Source organism: Saccopteryx leptura, chromosome 3, assembly GCF_036850995.1.
Source record: "Saccopteryx leptura isolate mSacLep1 chromosome 3, mSacLep1_pri_phased_curated, whole genome shotgun sequence".
In the NCBI taxonomy this organism is placed as follows: domain Eukaryota; kingdom Metazoa; phylum Chordata; class Mammalia; order Chiroptera; family Emballonuridae; genus Saccopteryx; species Saccopteryx leptura.
In genome coordinates, this window is record NC_089505.1 from 101,254,155 (window position 1) to 101,276,075 (window position 21,921).

General features: G+C 40.1%; 1 protein-coding gene across 1 annotated transcript in view; it reads left to right on the forward strand.

The window, feature by feature from the left end:
- Positions 1–21,921, forward strand: part of CLIC4 (chloride intracellular channel 4) — a 76,855-nt gene that overhangs the window by 35,874 nt on the left and 19,060 nt on the right. The window contains exons 2-3 of the mRNA XM_066375450.1: positions 4,207–4,316; positions 17,246–17,371. Of these exons, the coding sequence (XP_066231547.1) occupies positions 4,207–4,316; positions 17,246–17,371 (236 nt within the window). The remainder of the gene's footprint in view (positions 1–4,206; positions 4,317–17,245; positions 17,372–21,921) is intronic.

A 21,921-nucleotide genomic window follows, 5' to 3' on the forward strand; every position in this document is an offset into this window, starting at 1 on the left:
ACAAAAAAAACACTGGGTATAGAATGAAGGCGTCCTATAATGCTTTGTACTGTACCATAATATCTTCTTCAATTTATTGTACCAATACATTTTATTCAATGTGGTTAATACTGAAGAGAGTAATTTAACTTGAAATGTTGAAGGATTTTATTGAAATGTTGAAGTGGAATTTTATTTTGTACAACATGAATTAAAGGAGGAAGTTTTTGACTTGTGACTTCTGGAAATCCAAATTTTTCCAGTCTCATTGTACTTTACAAAAACACCATCTCTTTTGTAGCTCTCAATTTTCTAATACTATTCAAACTTTGGAAAAACTTGTATGCCCAAATTTTTTTGAATTATGAGTTTTGGGAGTAGTTAATAAAAAGGCAGTTTTTCAGTTCTTTTTTTTTTTTTTTTTGAGACAGAGAGAGGGACAGATAGGGACAGACAGACAGGAACGCAAAGAGATGAGAAGCATCAATCATCAGTTTTTCATTGCGACACCTTAGTTGTTCATTGATTGCTTTCTCATATGTGCCTTGACCGCGGGCCTTCAGCAGACTGAGTAACCCCTTGCTCGAGCCAGCGACCTTGGGCTCAAGCTGGTGAGCTTTGCTCAAACCAGATGAGCCTGCACTCAAGCTGGCGACCTCGGGGTCTCGAACCTGGGTCCTCTGCATTCCAGTCCTACGCTCTATCCACTGCGCCACCGCCTGGTCAGGCTCAGTCCTGTCTTGAAGTGTATGCCTGCTTTTATTTTTGTGTGGATAAAGGAAAGTAGTTTTATAAGGGGTGTGAGATGTGTATTGGTTTATGATTGACACACTTGAAGGAGACATAAATTGGTAAAATTTATAGAAAATTGTGGACAAAGGTGATAAAAGCAAGGAAGCCTTTGTATTCTGACCTGGTCTTCATGAGAAGATACGAGATTCTTCTGTCCTAGTCTAGGCTGTGCTCTGTGGATGGTTGGCCATTATGGTGCGGTGGTTTTCATCTGTGGCCAGTTGCTTTAGGTTAATGTGTTTCCAAGTTCTTACATGTACCTCTCTATTACATATTACCAGTTTAATTATCTTAACATTGCTTTCACAGGCAGTTTGGGAAGTTATAGTTAATTTTACAGATTAAATAAATGGAAAAGAATGAAGATCTTGACAGACTTCTTTGTCTACTAAACTTTATTGCTTTTTCAGTAAGTCTCAGATGTGGAGTCATTTTTCTTGAATTTATGTTTTTGTTGCTAAAGGTGTTATAACGGGGGGGGGCAAAACAACAAGAATAATAAAATTTGGGTATCTAAAGCCACAGCCTTATGTGAAACTATTAATCATCATGCTATATAGAAAGGTAATATGTTAACTTTTCTTTGGCTGTAATAAACTCACTTGTATTTATATTATCGGTACTCTATATGTGTTTGGATAGTGAGCATCTTCAAAAGAGCAACTTTGAGTATCAGTTTGTTATATAGTAGGGTGACTTAGTCCTAAAAACTGGCTTGCTCTCTGAATAAGGTGTATTGTCCTAATCTTCCCACACCAGTGTTTCTCAGTGTCCAGTAGATCCTTACGTGTGATCTGTGAGTGCCTATAACAAAATGAAGATTCCTGGACCTCACCCCAGCAATTCTTCTGAACCAGAACCTCTGAATGAAAGGCACAGAGATCTTCATTTTAAATGTTTTCTTTAGATTATTCATTAATATTTTTTATTTATTGACTTTACAGACAGAGGAGTAGGGGAGGAGCGAGACATATTAACTTAGTCACTTCACTTTACTTGTTTATTGGTTGCCTGTTGTGTGTGCCTTGACCAGGCAAGCCCAGGGTTTCAAACCGGTGACCTCAGCGTTACAAGTGGATGCTTTATCCACTGTGCTACCACAGACTAGGCTAAATTGTTCTTAATCAGTCTTAAAGTTTAAGAGCTAGAACTTATTTAGGAAGTAAATTTTGTATAAGATGCAGTATTAGAAATTATAAGATTTGCTCTGGCCGGTTGGCTCAGTGGTAGAGCATCGGCCTGGCGTGCAGAAGTCCTGGGTTCGATTCCCGGCCAGGGCACACTGGAGAAGCGCCCATCTGCTTCTCCACCCCTCCCCCTCTCCTTCCTCTCTGTCTCTCTCTTCCCCTCCCGCAGCTAGGCTCCATTGGAGCAAAGATGGCCCGGGCGCTGGGGATGGCTCCTTGGCCTCTGCCCCAGGCGCTAGAGTGGCTCTGGTCGCAACAGAGCGACACCCCGGAGGGGCAGAGCATCGCCCCCTGGTGGGCAGAGCGTAGCCCCCTGGTGGGCGTGCCAGGTGGATCCCGGTCGGGCGCATGCGGGAGTCTGTCTGACTGTCTCTCCCCGTTTCCAGCTTCAGAAAAATACAAAAAAAAAAAAAAAAAAAAAGAAATTATAAGATTCATTCTGGTTACAATTCTGTGTATGTTTTGTTTCTGATAAAGAATGATCTTTTTGGCCCTGGCTGATTGGCTCAGTGGTATAGCATTGGCCTGGCGTTTGGATGTCCCAGTTTTGATTCCTGCTCAGGGCACACAGGAGAAGGACCCATCTGCTTCTCCAGCCATCCCCCTCTCACTTCTTTCTTCTCCCCTCCTGTAGCCATGGCTCATTTAGAGTGAATTGGCTTTGGGCGCTGAGGGTGGCTGCATGGCCTCCACCTCAGATGCTAAAAAATGGCTCCAGTTGCAAATGGAGCAAGGGTCCCAGATGGGCAGAGCATCGCCCCCTAGTGGGCTTGCCGAGTGGATCCCAGTTGGGGCACTTTCTAGAGTCTTGTTTCTGCCTCCTTTCCTCTTACTAAAAAAAAAAAAAAAAAAAAGATCCCCCACCCCTAAGCCCAAGCTCAGTTGTAACGGTCCTGTGCTGTCTGATTAGGGTAGGGTTCTGGGATCCTTATGTGCCTGTGTTTTGCTGGTTATATTATGAGTAATCAGGTAATTGCTTTTATTCCCCCCATTTCACCATGAGGAATTAATGATTTAACTGGATATAGCATTTTACTAAAATGACTTCTGAGTTTTTTGAGAGTTATTTTAGGATAATAAAAGGTACTTTTACCAGTGTCTTTGAATGACTCGTTGAAAGTTATTTCTGGCTTTTTCCATAGACGGTGGTGAAAAGGACTGTGTTGGTCCCTAGCAAGTGTCAGAATGTTTTCTTCCAGCATACTGGCTCCCCCCAACCCCCACTTTCCACTTTCCCTCCTTTTTAAACTTGGGGCATACATGATGGAATTAAAATTTTGTTCCACTCTGAGTTTTAGGAAAATTCTACCTCATTGTTGAACTCAGGGAAGTCAATTGCCGCATTCATTAAGTGGATTACAAATAGCTTATTATAAATCTATGTTTGTGTTTTTCTTTTCTCTCTGAAGGAATGTGTAAAACAGGATATGTAATTTTTATAGTGAATATTTTTTAGACTTGGGGGAGGCTGGTGGGGAAAGGCTGGTAAATATCGAACTCTCCAGAGACAGTCACACCTACAAATTTCCCTTTTTATGTTGCTCTATAAAGAACATTATCTCGCCCTGGCTGGATAGCTCGGTTGGCTAGAGCATGCTTCTGATGAGCAAAGACTGTGGGTTCGATCTCTGGTCAGGGCACATACAGGAAAAGATCAAATTTTCTGTGTGTGTGTGTCTCTCTCTCCCCTTTCCCGTCTCTCTAAAAAATCAGTCAATTAAAAAAACCCCACCAAGAATATTATTTCATACAACAAGAAATGATTTACATTTTCTAAAATCCACGATAGACTTTGCTTTGCACTGGGATAAGGACATATGTATCCCCTAGGGATTGATTAGATCTGTGCTGTCCTGTATGAGAGCCATTAGCCACATGTGACTACTTAAATTTAAATTAATTGAAAGTAAATAAAAATTTTAAAAGCTAGTTCATTCGAACTAGCCACATTTCAAGTACTCATTAGCTATATGTCACAAATGATTACCATATTGGACAGTGTTAAGATAGATAATTTCTATCATTGCAGGAAGTTCTCTTGGACAATGCTGTACTAAACTGGTTGTTTTTAAAAAGAGATAGAGACAAATGAAGAGCAAAATAGTAAAGACTCAAATTTTCACCCTTCCTTCCATAGTGTGTCTTTTCCTGTCTTCTGGTATCCTTGATTTAAAATGCAGAAAAAGGTCTATTAGTTGGAGTGTCGTCACTTTGACCTTGTTTTTTACTGTTTGTTTCTGTTTCCCAGGCTGGCAGTGATGGTGAAAGCATAGGAAACTGCCCCTTTTCCCAGAGGCTCTTCATGATTCTTTGGCTCAAAGGAGTTGTATTTAGTGTCACAACTGTTGACCTGAAAAGGTAAGACTTGGTTGCAGTTTGGGTTCAACTTAAGTTGAGTATCTGTCTACCTTACTGTTCTCAGTTTGAGCCTCTTCCCACCCCTCACTTTGCTTGCATATATTCTCAGAGAAATAGTGTATTCAAGTTCAGCTGATATATGGACAAATTTAATTTGTATTAAGCATAATGGTAATTCAAATGATCAAATTGCAAGTGGCCATTCATTCATTTTAGGAACTTATTGTGTGTTTTCCTTAAATTTCAAGAGTAGCACTACAAACTAATTTTAGTTTGGTGCAGTGAAATCTGACTTTGCAGTGTAAACGTGGACCTATGAAGAACTTTCTAAGCAGACATCTTGGTCTCAGGTTTGCAGAATACAGGACACATATAATCTGGATCCTTAAAGACAAGAATGGGATTGTAGGGGGGTAAATATGGCTTGGTCTATTTTATTTAATCTACTTTTCAGGAAATAAAATGAGAATTTTTTATAATATAATTTTAACCATATTTGGTTAAATATATTGGAAAATAAGAGCTGTTGTCCATGTCTGTGATGGTTCTTGCTAGTTGAAGAGTTGTTTCTGACTTTCTTGCCATTGACCATAGTGGAGGGGGCTGAGACAAGCCCTGATAAGTAGTAAGCTCTTTAACTCAGGAACTTCTATTTCTCCTGAGGGGAAGAACATTCACAAGGGGGGGGGGGGGTTAAAAAAAGGGTTAAGAATAATTACACCAATAGAAAAATCTAGGATTCAAAAATGGAAATGTATTCCTCTTGATACAAATATCACAACATGGTTTGTTGCTTATTTATTTATTTTATTTTTTAAAGTGTTACCTAACTTTTATTTTTTTTAGTGGCAGGGCAGGGCAGACAGGGACAGATAGACAGGAAGGAAGAGAGATGAGAAGCATCAACTTATAGTCACAGCACCTTAGTTCATTGATTGCTTTCTCATATGTGCCCTGACCAGGGGTTTAACTTGAGCCAGTTACACCTTGCTCAAGCCAGTGACCTTGGGCTCAAGCTGCATGAGCCTGCGCTCAAGGCAGTGACCTCAGGGTTTCAAACCTGGCTCCTCAGAGTCCCAGGCCGCCCCTCTATCCACCAGGTCAGACTATTTTTTTAAGCATATCCATCATGAACAGTATTTAAGAACAAAATATTGACAGGCTATCACTTGAAGGATGGCAGAATTCATGTATATTACCCCTCTGGGCATCAACGGAGTGAATTATGTGAAAACTGTCCTCTTATTCCCAGTTCTAGCTTAGTATTTACTAGGACCTCTGTCAGTTTCTTATAATTTATTCTTTACTCACTGTTAGTACACTTATTTGAAATTTTGCAGACTTGCAACTTATTTATTGAAAATAAGCCATGAAGTCTTTCAGGAATCCCACTAGTTACGCATTTGAATGTAGAAATAAGCCTTTGGGGATAGTAAAAGTTAAAACTACAGGCTCTTTCAAAGACGTACCTAACTAATATCAGACAGAGCTGTTTAAGAATGAAATAATTTATGTAGTTATCCTTCAATTACTTTTTTTTTCCTACATGCACAGTCACAAAGGAAGTTTCCCAGTACAACTCCTAAAAATAGACCATGCCGCCAGGCACACACCCTTACTGTGTCTTAAAATACATTTATTTCTCTTATTCCATTTTTGGGTTGGAGTTGACTGCCATGGTTTCAAAAATTCTTTGAACAACTCAGTACACTGCTTGATTGTTGTACATGCCATAAACGATGATGCTCTGGTTCAAAAAAGGAAGTTAACACTTAATGGCTATTTCAAAGTCACTGGTTTCAGTTTTCATTTATGTATAAACTTTTTAGGCATTATTCCTGTAAGTTGATTGATATTTGAGGGTTTGTATAGGTTTTAGAGCAGGAGTCGGGAACCTTTTTGGCTGAGAGAGCCATGAATGCCACATATTTTAAAATATAATTCCGTGAGAGCCATACAACTAACCATGTACCTTACACATTATCCAATAAAAATTTGGTGTTGTCCTGGAGGACAGCTGTGATGGGCTCCAGTCATCTGCAACCATGAACATGAGCGGTAGGAAATGAATGGATTGTAATACATGAGAATGTTTTATATTTTTAATGTTACTGTTTTTTTAATTAAAGATTTGTCTGCGAGCCAGATGCAGCCATCCAAAAGAGCCATATCTGGCTCGCGAGCTGTAGGTTCCCGACCCGTTTTAGAGTAATGTACCCTACATGTAGAAAGTGACACATGTGAAGTACAGTGCGATTCAGGCTGCTATTAGAAAATACTACCACTCACTTGCCCTGGCCCGGCAGCTCAGTTGGTTAGAACACTGTTCCGATACACCAAGCTTGTAGGTTCGATCCCTGGTCAGGGCACATACAAGAATCAACCAATGAATGCATAAATAGTGGAACAACAAATTGATGTTTCTCTCTCTCTCTTTCTCTTTTGTTCCTCTCTAAAATCAATAAGTTAAAAAAAAAAGTACTACCATTCAAAGAAAATGTGTATTTTTTTAGGGCTTTGTGTAAAATCAACAGAGAGCACTAACATGGGAGCTTGTATATTTTAATTTTCTTCAGAAATCTTAGGTCTACAGAATACTTAAAAAATGTTTAAGGGCAATTAAAAGTATGCAAGCAGCCCATGTAAATGAGTCTGCTCCACCCCTAGTCATTAATTTCCTCTTCACAGATATCATTGCATTTAGGTTTGGTCTTTATCCTTCCATTCCTTTCTATGAATTTACTCACTTGGAGTCTTTATTTAGCTTTCAAAGAAGGTGCCCCAAGAAAGTGAACATTGGCTTAAAAAGCCAGTGTAAAATGAAGCTGTCACAGAGGAATAAAGCATCCTGCAGTGAAAAGTACCTTTCATAATACATTCTTAACTTTAAAACTTTAAATGTGACTTTATAAAAAGCTGTGGGGGAGAAAATGCCTACAGTGCTTATTTTTCTGCTTTTCCTGGTAATTGCCTAATTCCTCAGTGAAAAGTACCAATTTCAGAAGAAACCAGTGGTGAGCAATAGAACTCTCCTGAGAGCTATTTAGAAGCCCACTCTATACTCTGAAAAAATGATTGTTACATGACATTTCATCCGTAAGAAACAAGCCAGTTCTGGCACTGTGTGACATGTTCTCTTTGAATCTCAATTGGTGTTAATGACCGCTGGTGTGTTCATGTGCCCCCGTGAAACTTGGAACAGCCTCCCATTGCATGCCTGCCAGCACCTCTTACTGCTAGTGGGAGTCATTCTAAACCTATTTTCTATTCATGCTACACAAGTGCATTACAGAACTTTTAGATTAAAAAAAGTGTCCAGGCTCAGAAGATACTTGAGTTTTACATCAACCCCCATTTGAACAAAAGCTTGACTTAAATGTAAGTGAAAATATTAAAATTTGGGGCACATATTTAAAGATGTTATCACATGTCATCAAAGTGGAGCAACCATGCACAGTAAAGAGGACTGGGGTAGAGACCTCGTTCTTAGAGAGAACCTTGGGACCTTGGGCAAGCTGCCTTAGTGGGTGGGAGCTCAGTCATCTTTTTTTTTTTTTGAGAACGAAAGAGAGATGAGAAGCATCAACTCATAGTCACAGCACTTTAGTTGTTCATTGATTGTCTCTCATATGTGCCTTGATTGGGGGGCTCAAGCCAAGCCAGCAACTTTGGGTTCAAGCCTGTGACCTTGGGATCATGTTGATGATTCCACGTTCAAGCTGGTGTGCCCGCACTCAAGCTGGCGACCTCAGGGTTTTGAACCTGGGACCTCAGTGTCCCAGGTCGATGCTCTATTCATTGTACCACCACAGATCAGGCCAGTTATCTCATTATTAAATTCAGGAAAAAGGAAGGGAAATAATAACTAACATTTCTTCATTATCTATTATGTGCTAACACTATTCAGGGTGTTTTTTACTATTTTCAAACCATTTTCAAAACCCATTATTGAATAGCATTCACTGTTTTATGACAGTGGTATTGTAGGACCTTTCTGTCTGACAGGTTTCTGGCAGCTATCAAGATCTTTATTTGAAGACTTCTACTGTCTTCATTATGCCCAGAAGTGCGTAAATCAGAGATCATCATCTTGAGAGCACAGATAAGCCTGAGAGGTAGGCAAGGAAGAGAAAGAAGAAAGTATGAGAACCGGGGGAAGGGAGAAGGAGAGAAAGAGAATGAGAAAGAAAGAGAAACTGAGACACTGACTTGCCTATAGCTGAGTGTAGCCATATTTTGTCATATACTTGCTGGAACTAACTTCTTGGTTTTGAAAAATGACAGTAGAAATGATAACTTTAAAAGATTAACATTTTATTGTAAAAGCAATGATAACTGCTGTATTAATCCCCTCCATGCTATTTTTTGAGAAAAAAAATAAATTGTTGGAGACCAGTTTTTTTTTTGTTGTTTTTACAGATTTTATTTATTGATTTTAGAGAGAGAGAGAGAGAGAGAGAGAGAGAGAGAGAGAGAGAAGGTGGGTGTGTTGGGGGGGGAGGAGCAGGAAGCATCAACTTGTAGTTGCTTCTTGAATGTGCCTTGACTGGGCAAGCCTGGGGTTTTGAACCAGCAGCCTCCACATTCCAGGTCGACGCTTTATCCACTGTGCCACCACAGGTCAGGCAGAGATCACTTTTAAAAGTCTGGGAAATGCATTCATTGGTTGATTCTTGTATGTGCCCTGACTGGGAATTGAACCTGCATCCTTGGTGTACCAGGACAACACTCAAATCAACTGATCCACCTAGCCAGGGATTAAGCAAAGGAGAAAAAAAAACCTAATTGATACAGCCAACAGTACAGGGATTATGAGAAGGAAAGGGAATGGGGGGAGGTAGAAGAGGAGGAAGGGGGATAAATGGTGATAGAGACTTTACCTGCGGTGGTGAACACACCATGCAGCTTACTAATGATGCATTATGGAATGGTACACCTGAAACCTATATAATTTTATTAACCATTGTCACCCTTACAATACATTCAATAAATTTTTTTTTAAAAGTCTGTGAAATATATGTTTCCATTTCTCTTTCTCACCTTACACACTGAGACTATCTCCTCCTTTGCACCATCGCTACTGATTTTATTCTGCTGCAAATGGCCATATACCAATTCTAACGTATTGTGTGAGTCAGACCCACATGTAAATTGCCATAATAACAGCATAAAGTTTTAGAAGATTATGGTATTTTTAACCTTAAACAATCTTATAATAGTTTCAGATGTTATAATGAAATGATAAAACTGATAGTTGTGCATACCTTAATAAACTGTTACGCCCTGGCCAGGTAGCTCAGTTGATTAGCAGCACATCAATCATCCCAATATGTCAAGGTTGCAAGTTAGATCCCCAGTCAGGGCACATACAGGAATTGACCAATGAATTCATAAATAAGTGGGGCAACAAATCTATGTTTCTTCTCTCTTTTCCTCTTTCTCTAAAATCAATCAATAAAAATAAAATGTATAGTCTATTTTTTTTAAAAAGACAGTTATAAACTCAGAACAAACTCTGATTTCCAAATACATAGATTCTTCAGATAGTGTGCTTTTATTATCCTGTCTCTGTGGTTCCACCCTTCAGCAAACAGCCTTCAGCAAGTCTCAAAATCAGTTTGATTTCTAGGCAGATCTTCAGAAACAGCAGCGCATGTGAGACATACCGAGAAACGAAGTGGGATGGAGCGGGCCAGCCTTTTATCATCCATCCTGCTGCTGGCCGGAGAGTACAAACGCCATTCTTCCCCTTTGTAAATTTGACACGAGTTGTGTAAAGCCTTCTTAGAACAGTCCTAACCATGCAAGGTGTGTGTTTCACGAATGCATTCTGAATCATACGTATACCCACACGAGCGCATGTGTATTTTGGTGAGAGGTACATAGAGATAGACCCAGCCAGTCAGACAGAGGGAGACCTTTGCTGCCACGTGTCTGTGTGTTCTTTTGTAAGATGATTTCCAAGATGATAAATCCTGTTGAGGCCGCTAAGGGCTGAATTAGAGATGTGTTAGTGAATAGTTTTCTAAACCTGTGATTAGTATAAACTCTACCTATAAACTGTGTTAATAAAATCTTTTAAGAATTGTAGAAGCTGTATTTGAAACCTTTTCATGGGTGCTATTTTAAGACAATTACTCCATAAATTGCCATTAAAGTAGACCAAGATTAGCTGGATACCACATTGAATCAAAATAAATAAAATCCTTTAACTGTTTGAACTGGTACAAATAGACAAATGCTCAGTAACTAGGATCTGTTGTATGTTTTGATGAGTCCATGATTCACTGATTCAGTTAGTGAGTTTAGTGTTATAATATAGCAAATCTAGTGAAGAAGAATTAATAGTAAATTGAAACAAGAGATTTGTGGTGTTAGGCCCTGGCCGGTTGGCTCAGTGGTAGAGCGTCGACCTGGCGTGCAGAAGTCCTGGGTTCGATTCCCGGCCAGGGCACACAGGAGAGGCGCCCACCTGCTTCTCCACCCCTTTCCGTCTCCTTCCTCTCTGTCTCTCTCTTCCCCTCCCGCAGCGAGGCTCCATTGGAGCAAAGATGGCCCGGGCACTGGGGATGGCTCCTTGGCCTCTGCCCCAGGCGCTGGAGTGGCTCTGGTCGCGACAGAGCGACGCCCCGGAGGGGCAGAGCATCGCCCCCTGGTGGGCAGAGCGTCGCCCCCTGGTGGGCGTGCCGGGTGGATCCCGGTCGGGAGCATGCGGGAGTCTGTCTGACTGTCTAACCCCATTTCCAGCTTCAGAAAAATACAAAAACAAACAAACAAACAAAAAAACCCCAGAGATTTGTGGTGTTAAGCTTTTTTTTTTTTTGCTTATTTGCTTTTTAATGACCAATATTCTTTTGATTTATGTGAATTAATGCTATGCCTTCAAAAACTTTCTAAAGGGAAGTGGAAGCTGTACACCCTTAGCAGTTTTTTCTCCATTTAGTGAGTCAGCTAGTTACACTGAGGTCATCTTGAAGAATCAGCTTCGGTGTCCGGTGGCCATGCTGTACTCCTTTTATACCAAGCAGCTGGAACTGAGCCACCAGTCTGATATCCTGCAATTGTTGCAAGTGTACCAAATTAAATTTTAATTGGAGTTAAGCCACTTAAGTTGCTTAACGTATTAGCTCCTATAAGGTTCCTCCTGTTCATTTCCTTCTTTCCCTCTCTGTTTACTGTTAGTTTGTTTCTCTTTATTTCCTTTTCTTCTTCTGGGAACAAAATGGAAGAGAACAGAATATATTTTTCATCTAAAAGAGTACTATGAAAAAACAGGACTACTTTGATAAGTAACATTAAAAAAAAGACCCAAAACACTGAAGTATATTCATGCTCTTATCTCCAGGCATGAATTCTGTGTGCTTTGCTTTCTCTAGATATCTGTCACTCAGGGAAAACATTTGGATGAGTTTTACTGAATTGTTGAATACTTATTGAAGTCCTTTCATGATATAAAGCAAAGATGTACAGTACTAAAATTTTTAGCCATTGCCTGTGAGTTGAGTTTCATTTATCTCACACTGCAGTTCCTGAAATGTTAACTTTCTGAAAAGCATCTGTAAAATGAGCCTTTGTGGGTCAAACGAACACCTGAGGCCTCGGAGTGCCAGGTGAGAACTAGAGTTGAAGAATCTTAGATTCTGTTTGTTTGATGACTTGATATACCTTCTGAGTCACCTCAGTGCTTTCAACTTGTCCATTTATTTGAAATCTCCTAATCTATTTCGAGACATTAAAATTTCTTCTCAAACCTATTTTCACTTGGAGTAAGGACCTAGCATGGTTGTCCTTCATCTTAGCAGTTAATTTTAGAAAATAGTTTCATCATCTTTGATTTTTAAGTCTGTGTAGCCTTTCAGCAGAAACCGATGGCCTGTTAACTAGTCACTAATATTAATGCATAAATGGTAATTATATGCCTGGTTTCACTTCACTTACACGCTTCTACATTAATCAGATCTCTTACTACCAATCAATGGTAAATAATCAGTTTTGAACCATCAGACTCAAATAGAGGTTAAAACTGCCTGCAAAATGCTTTGTTAGTGTGATACTGAAAGCAGCAATGGCTTTCACGTGCATTATTTGATTTGCTCTTTACAGGCAAAGCAGGTCTTATTCATAGTACAGATGAGAAAATCCAGGCCCAAAGAGTCTGTCAGTGCCTTAGCTGGTAAATAGCAGAACTATTCAATTTGAGATTTTAATCAGGTCCTTTTTATTCATTTTTTGGTTCTTCTCTATCATGCTAACTTTCTTGGCCTTCTAAAAATATTTTTGTTTGGAAAACTTAAAAGCTGTCATAATTTATTTTACAAAGACAGAGAGTCAGAGAGAGGGATAGATAGGGACAGACAGACAGGAATGGAGAGAGATGAGAAGCATCCATCATTAGTTTTTCATTGCGCGTTGCAACACCTTAGTTGTTCATTGATTGCTTTCTCATATGTGCCTTGATCGTGGTCTTCAGCAGACCGAGTAACCCCTTGCTGGAGCCAGCAACCTTGGGTCCAAGCTGGTGACCTTTGCTCAAACCAGATGAGCCCGTGCTCAAGCTGGCGACCTCGGGGTCTTGAACCTGGGTCCTCTGCATCCCAGTCCGACGCTCTATCCAGTGCGCCATCGCCTGGTCAGGCTGTCATAATTTTTTATAGAAGTAATACGTGTTATTTATTTTGCTTCCCTCACCTCAGGGGTTATTTTAAAGCATTAATTCCTCTCTTCTTTATCCTACTCCATCCTATTTATGAAAAAAATACTTGTGAAAAACACAGACCTATGTTATGCCTGGCTGGTAGTGGTGCAGTGAATAGAGCATCTTCCCAGGACACTGAGGTCCCAGGTTTGAAACCCTGAGATCACTGGCTTGAGTTCAGACTTTCCAGCTTGAGAGCGGGAGTCACCGGCTTGAGTGTGGGATCATCAAAATGATCCCATGGTCACTGGCTTGAGGCTAAAGGTTGCTGACTTGAGCATGGGGGCATTGGCTCAGCTGGAGCACTCTGTCAAGGCACATATGAGAAGCAATCAATGAACAATTAAGTTGCCACAACTACTAGTTGATGCTTCTCATCTCTCTCCCTTCCTGTCTCTCTCTCTATATATAAAAAACCCCCAATAAAAGATAGAAGACCTATTATTTTACACTTAGACATTTAATGGACTCTTTGTTGGTCATAAGATTATATATATTTTTGAGGGCAAGAAGTATCAACTTGTAGTTGCTTCACTTTAGTTGTACATTGATTGCTTCTCGTGTGTGTCTTGACCATGGTCGGGCCAGTGTCCCCTTGCTCAAGCCAGCAACCTTGGGATTTTCATGCCGGCAAGCCTGCGCTGACGAGTCCGCACTCAAAGCCAGTGACTTGGGGTTTCAACGCTTTACCTACTGTGCCACCACCAGTTAGGCTACTTTTGTTTTCTTTCTTTTACTTTAAAATGTTCAGATACAAAACAATTTTTAAGGGTTTTTTATTGATTGATTTTAGAAAGAGGAGGAGAGAGAGAAAGGCGATGGGAAGAAGCATATTGACTTGTAGTTGCTTTGTGTATGTGCCTTGACCTGGCAAGCCAGGGGCTTTGAGTCAGTGCCCTCAGCATTTGTACTAATAGGGTAATTAATGAGTCTTTCTGTCTTTGATTAGAATGTAGTCATAGATGAGGCACTCTCCAAACCTAAATTGAGTGACGGGTGGGGAGTAGGCAAGAAAAGAAAGGGAAAGAGAATGAAATGAATAAGACAGAGGGAAGTTGATAAGGTGGGCAGAGTATAGATTTTAAGCTACCTCTCTGTTCTAAACATTCTTTTTGACAAAATGTTTCACCTTTACAATACACTTATATTCTTTATTTTACTCAAATTCTGGCCATTTGTGGTAGGAGGAAAGTAGAGAGGGCTTAATGGGGGGGGAGTTCTTAGAAGCAAAATATTATATTGATTTTTTTTTTTTGTATTTTTCTGAAGTTGGAAATGGGGAGGAAGTCAGACAGACTCCTGCATGCATCCGACCGGGATCCACCTAGCATGCCCACCAGGGGGCGATGCTCTGCCCATCTGGGGCGCGTCGCTCTGGCTCTGCCGCAGTCAGAGCCATTCTAGCGCCTGAGGCAGAGGCCATGGAGCCATCCCCAGCGCCCGGGCCATCTTTGCTCCAATGGAGCCTTGGCTGCTGGAGAGGAAGAGAGAGACAGAGAGGAAGGAGAGGGGGAGGGGTGGAGAAGCAGATGGGCGCTTCTCCTGTGTGCCCTGGCCGGGAATTGAACCCAGGACTCCTGCATGCCAGGCCGACGCTCCACCACTGAGCTAACCGGCCAGGGCTTATTATATTGATTTTTAAAGTTAATCTTTGTAATTATGAAAGTTTTCAAACATACACAAGAAGGATAAACTTCCCCGTAACCTCAATTCGATTATCAAGACTTATCATTTGTTTTTTCACTTTTCTCCCCCTCCTCTCTCTCTCTCCCTCCTCCTTCTTTTCCTGAAATTTAATGATTTTAAAGTCAATCCCTAAAATTATATCATTTCTCGTTACTTAATTTCAGTGTACATCTCCAAATAATATGGACATTTTTTAACCTAACCACAATGCTGTTATGTCTGAGCCCCAGCGCATAATTTGATTTCCTTGGTTATCTCCAAAATAGCTTTGTTTTTGGCTGGTTTGTTCAAGTAAGTTGCTAAACAAATTCTCATTATGTTTCATTATGTCTCAAATTTGTTCCCTTCAGCCCACCCATGCATTGACTGGTAGAAATTCAATCAGTTGAATTAATTGTAGATTATGCCAAATTCTGGATTTTGGTCTCAAGACCCTTTTATTCTCTTAAGTTATTGAGGGTCTCAAAGAGCTTTTAGGCTATGTGAGTTATATCTATTTAATTTACTATATTAGAAATTAAAGATGAGAAATTTAAAATATATTTACTAATTCATTTAAAAAGAACAATTATGCATTCATTATTGGTAATAAAATTATATTTTCTAAAAATTAGTGAGAATGGCATTGTTTTTACATTTTGCATGTCTCTATATATTGTCTGCTTTAATAGAAGATATTTAGTTTCATATTTTCTTCTCTGTATCCTGTTCCTTGTGTTATCAAAACCAAGTAGCCTATAGAAATATCCACTGTACAGGTGTGAGAAAATGAGAGTGAAAAAGGTACATGAGGCCTGGAATGTGGTAGCGCAGTGGATAAAGTGTTGACCTGGAATGCTGAGGTCGCCAGTTTGAAATCATGGGCTTGCCTGCTTAAGGCACATATGGGAGTTGATGCTTCCTGCTCCTCCCACACTTTTCTGCCTGTCTGTCTCTCTCCTCTGTAAAATGAATAATAATAATAATAATAATAATAATAATAATAATAATGTACATGATGTCTTAGTATTATGAGAATGGTTTTGATCTCATGGTCCTCTTGGTGAAAGGGTCCCCCAGATCATGCTTGGAGGGACAGCTGCCCTAACAGACCACTTCTAGATTCAGGTTCAACTTTTTAGGTAAGAATACTTCATAGGTGGTGATGCTTCATATTTTATCATTAAGATGCATATCATATGTGGTCATATTGATTCCAAGATCCATTGGTGGGCTTAGATAAGCCATTTTGCTTTCTAATAGGGTAGTACCAGCATTCCTTGCTATCAGTGGTTGTAAGCATTACCAATTTCATCATCTTTATCAGCGTTCTGTGTATTTTCAGTTTTTTCTAATTAATAGGAAGAAAATGAATTAATTGTTTTGTTTTGAATTTGATAATTGAGTCTTTGATGTTTTTCCATATTTTCATTTATTTTATCTATTGCTTATCAATTTCTTTTGGCCTATCATCCTACCTATTTGATTTTTTGATGAAATTTTTAATGAATTTAGACAAAATCATTATTTAATATATTATATTTTAAGCCTTTCTTATTCACTGTAATGTTTTTTTCCATTCCATGTTGCTTCTTATTTGGTTATGCTATCTTATATGTATTGAAGTAATTTGTGATTTTTAGATAGTCAAATCTGGTGATATTTTTCCTTGTTAAGTCCAGACTTCTAGGAAAATGGAAGGGAAGTAGCATCTGAATTTGGAATCTCATAGTTGAAAAGGACTGTAGGAGTCAGTTGCTCTTTTCCCATATTTTACAAAAACATTTTAAAAAATGGGATGGTCTAGTTAAATTATGGCTTACCCATCTTTACACAATGTGTTGGTACCAGAGTTGAGACTACAGACTGACTTTTCCCTGTTCTCAAGTCTTTCCCCCTCATTCTGCTACCATTTCTAAAAAGCTCCTCGTAAACTTGGAATGAGAATGAAGGGCTTTGTCTTTTGGTTAAAAATCAAAGACTCCCCCTAATTTTTTTGTAAATTATGTGCTTTGTGGAGGTTTGCCTTTTTTTTTTTTTTTTTGTATTTTTCTGAAGTTGGAAACGGGGAGGCAGTCAGACAGACTCCCGCATGCGCCCGACCAGGATCCACCCGGCACGCCCACCAGGGGGCAATGCTCTGCCCATCTGGGGCGTCGCTCTGTTGCAACCAGAGCCATTCTAGCACCTGAGGCAGAGGCCACAGAGCCATCCTCAGCACCCGGGCCAACTTTGCTCCAGTGGAGCCCTGGCTGCGGGAGGGGAAGAGAGAGACAGAGAGGAAGGAGAGGGGGAGGGGTGGAGAAGCAGATGGGTGCTTCTCCTGTGTGCCCTGGCCGGGAATCAAACCCGGGACTCCTGCACACCAGGCTGACGCTCTACCACTGAGCCAACCGGCCAGGGTGAGGTTTGCTTTTTATCGAGTATTATTGCTGTTATGCTAGTGGACAGAATACTACAATTCATTTTTACATGTTTTAAAATGTAAAACCACTTTGAGAATTTCAAGTATTGTTGCCTTCTCAGAGTAAAACAATGATCCAATTTTGACCACTATTTTGCCTAACAGGAAGCCTGTAGACCTGCAGAACTTGGCTCCCGGGACCCACCCACCATTTATAACTTTCAACAATGAAGTCAAAACGGATGTAAATAAGATTGAAGAATTTCTTGAAGAAGTCCTCTGCCCTCCCAAGTGAGTATCAAAGAAAATATGCGTGGAAATACTGCCATCTCTTTAAAGCTTTGTCTTATTTGGCCCTTAGAGACCTTTCTCCTGATGGTACTTGAATTAAATTCTCATAAATTAAGTTGGAATGACCAGGGCTTCTCTTCACTTATTATAATTAATGCTACACAGATGTCACAATTGGCTTCTGGCTAGGCCAATAGCCATACTAAGAAAGGCAGGACTCTGATTAAGTTGTAGAATATATGGTAAAAGTAGGTTTGGGGCCTGTAGGTAGGTCAGGAAAGGCTGATTATTTGAGGGATACAGGTTTAGGGAGAAGAGAAGGGGAAAGACAGGCTTGAACTGAACCCAGCCAGAATGTTTAAGCAGATGTATGGTGCAGGTTGTTGGGGGATTTCCTGTCTGGTCATTTTAAATGTAATGTCCTGAAGCTACCCCCAAGGGAATTGACTTTTTAGACTATGTCCCTTGGGACTCACTTTCTATTTATGTATTTCTTTGAGATGTTCTAGATCCCCAGGTCCTACGTGGTGAACAATTTTAAAGTACAATTTCCTGTAATGTAGGTACTATTGAGGAATAGATGAACTTTCATGGCAGTTACCTAAATTGCAAATATAGTGGTACCTTGACACATGATTTTAATTTGTTTCATGGCCGAGCTCGTGACTCAGTTTGTTCATGTGTCAAATCAAATTTCTCCATTTAAATTAATGGGAATGCAATTAATCCGTTCTGGCCCCCCAAAACCACACAAATTTTTTGTTTTATATGCTTTTAAATAAGAAAATGTACTTTATAAATAAATACACACACACACACACACACACACAAAGGGAGAATGTAAAGAAATAAACTGGTTTATGAAGTGTATTTACCTTCAAGGTCAGGCAAAGATGCTGGTGGAGGGGGGAGGATACATTAGCATAACAATGGCCCTTCCCAAGGAGGAAGGTAATTAGCAATTTCACAGACAGCTGCCTAGCCCCATTTTTAAAAATAAAAGTGAGCAAACTCAAAAAACACAAATTTTATAAACTCATTTGTCCAACACTTGTGATTCAAATATCTACTCATGACTTAAAGCAAAAAATTCTGCAAGTGACTGCTTATCTCTCAAATTGATTTAAAGTGCTCATGTGTCAAGGTACCACTATATGTAGTTTTGCATCATATTGTAATCTTAGCATTGGTTTAAAGTATTATTGATTTATTTAAGGCTTTTCCAGTTTTGTTATCCTGAAAACCAAAAGGTTTTTTTTTTTCCTGGCTCAAGTCTTTCTTGCTAGTTAATGTTACTTATCTTTCATATTCAGATAAATTTCCCAGGCATGGGATTATTGGGTCAGATAGTTCTAAAATAATTAATTACTTGACATTTATTCATTCATTCATTCATTCATCATTCTGTAAACAGTTACTGGGCAGCAAAGCCTTGTGGACACAAAAGCAAGTAAGACACAGTTCCTGCCTGCAGTACAGTTAAATACAGGTGGACATGGGGGTGGTGGTGTGGGAAAGTGACTGGAAGTGGACAAAGCTTTAGAGAAGAGGTGATACTTGAATTAAACTTTAATTTAAAAAAAGTGGCATTTGGCAGGTGAATGAAGGAGTGACGGTCATTCCAGGCAAAAGAATAATTTTAAATCAGTAGTGTTTCTTTTGGAGACTTGCAGGTATGCCTGGAAGTATACCTCTGTTTACAAGTAACTCATTTTCTATTGTGAACAGAATTGTCCTATGTTTAGCAATCTTGTATTAAGCTTAAAATTTTACTTTCTTTTTTTTTTTTTTACAGAGACAGAGTCAGAGAGAGGGATAGATAGGGACAGACAGGAACGGAGAGAGATGAGAAGCATCAATCATCAGTTTTTGTTGTTGTTGTTGTTTTTGTTTTTTTTTTTTCTTCCTGGTGAAGACTGAGAGGGCGGGTATTCATCAGTTTTTCGTTGCGACACCTTAGTTGTTCATTGATTGCTTTCTCATATGTGCCTTGACCGTGGGCCTTCAGCAGACCGAGTAACCCCTTGCTGGAGCCAGCGACCTTGGGTCCAAGCTGGTGACCTTTGCTCAAACCAGATGAGCCCGCGCTCAAGCTGGCGACCTCGGGGTCTTGAACCTGGGTCCTCCACATCCCAGTCTGACGCTCTATCCACTGCGCCACTGCCTGGTCAGGCAAAAATTTTACTTTCTTAATTCTGTATTATAAAAGCTGATCCTCTTTCTTCCTAAGAACCCCCAACTTCTTTTATCTCTGCTTACCAGGAGTCCAAGTCTTCCTTCCATCGCCAGTAAAGATTCTTCAGACCAACATTAATAAGACTATGTCTTGACTTTTCCTCCAGACCTGGTATATAAGTAGAATACAAAAGCATCAAAACTGGACTCTTTTTGTAAAATATATTATGAACATGTATTCAACTTAGTAGAAATAACTTGAAAGATTGTTGCATCATAGAACCTACTAGATCCCTTTTTATTCTTAAAAGTGTGTCACCTCTGAGGAAAGTTCCACATCTGCCAGCTTGTCCTCAGACAGTAATGAAAGTGATCTTCCTCTCATGTAACTGTAGATCATTGTATCAACATTAAATTATAAACAGAGAAACAGTTTGAATGGCTTGCCAGTCTCTATGAAGAAAGCTGTATTTTGTTTTAAAGCATTGTCTGAAGTGTTCAATGCATAACTTCTTCCAAGATATCTTATTTAAGTTTTTGAAATCAGTCTGCTGATAACATTATAAACCATAACAAAGGGACATTTTCTTACATTCTCTTCTAGCTGCCTTCTTCAACAACAAAAATAATTTTCATTATTCCTTCTTGTTACTTTGCTCCAAATGAATGGGCATGACGATAAGGAGAGCTAACATCAGCATATTCTGATTTCTTGACATCCAGTCCTCTGTAAGACATAGGTTTTTGAATTGGACCTTGAAGATAAACATTTTCACTTTGCTCTTTATATTTAAAATTTTCAGGCCCATTTTGTTTGGGCATATTCATAGAGATACTTAAACCAGAGGTGGTCTTTTCTTTTGATTTAAATTATTTAATTTAAAACTTGGAGATCTTTCTATTACAAAAGGTTCACAGTGTGCTAAATTCTCTGTAAGGGTAATTTCCTTGTTTTAGGTTATAACCTAAAGAGAGTTTCTAAGTAGTTTATAATTGACTTAATTTAGAGGGGAGTAGTTTTTTTTTTTTTTTTTTTTTTTTGTATTTTTTTTTTTTTCTGAAGCTGGAAACGGGGAGAGACAGTCAGACTCCCGCATGCGCCCGACCGGGATCCACCCAGCACGCCCACCAGGGGCGACACTCTGCCCACCAGGGGGCGATGCTCTTCCCCTCCAGGGCATCGCTCTACCTCGACCAGAGCCACTCCAGTGCCTGGGGCAGAGGCCAAGGAGCCATCCCCAGCGCGCCCGGGCCATCCTTGCTCCAATGGAGACTTGGCTGCAGGAGGGGAAGAGAGAGACAGAGAGGAAGGAGGCGGGGGGGGTGGAGAAGCAAATGGGCGCTTCTCATATGTGCCCTGGCCGGGAATTGAACCCGGGTCCCCCGCACGCCAGGCCGACACTCTACCACTAAGCCAACCGGCCAGGGCCGAGGGGAGTAGTTTTGACGTTGCTAAGCCTCTGCTGTTACTAACATTCAAGTGCTAATTATGTGCCATGTACTGTGCATTGTGGATTACCTCAATCCTCTCAAAGACTGTGAAGAACTGAAGATGAGTCACCCAAATAACTTGTCCAAGGTTCATGGCGACGGAGCTGACACATTCACTTTCAAAGCCAGGTCTATCTGACTTCAAAAACCTATGTTTCTCCTACTGTCATCTTTCTATATCACCTTTCATCGAGTTTGACTTTTGTATAAGAGGTAAAATGGGTCTTTAATTGGGCTTATGCTTTAGAGACTACTAGATTAAAGGCTTGCTCAAGCTCAGAGGAAGGATAGAAGAGAAATCCAAGATAATTTACTTTACTCTAATTAGCAAGTTGGACTGAAGATGGTTGTCAAACTGAATTTAATGTATCCTTTTTAAAAAAGTAGGTGAGGCCCTGGCCAGTTGGCTCAGTGGATAGAGCTCAGGCCGGCATGTGGATGTCCCAGGTTCTATTCCTGGTCAGGGCACACAGGAGAAACAACCATCTGCTTCTCTTTGCTTCCCTTTCCCTCTTCTCTCTCTCTCTTCCCCACTTGTAGCCAGTGGCTCTATTGGTTCAAAGGTCACTAAGCATTGGCCTCGGGCACTGAGGATAGCTGTTGGTTTGAGATCAGCCCCGGAGGGGGTTGCTGGGTGGATCCCAGTCGGGGCACATGCAGGAGTCGGCCTCTCTATCTCCCCTCCTCTCACTTAAAAAAGTAAGTGAGGTTTAGCTTATGATGAGTTTTTATTTTTATGCATCACAATAGCATGTTTGGATTGGGAGTTTCTTCCCCTCAACAGGCTCTGCAACCCATTATGTGAATGCTCATCAAACAGTGCAGAATTGTATCTGGAGGAGGAGTGGGAGGGAGAAGTGTTGCTGGGACCACCACTTGTGTTC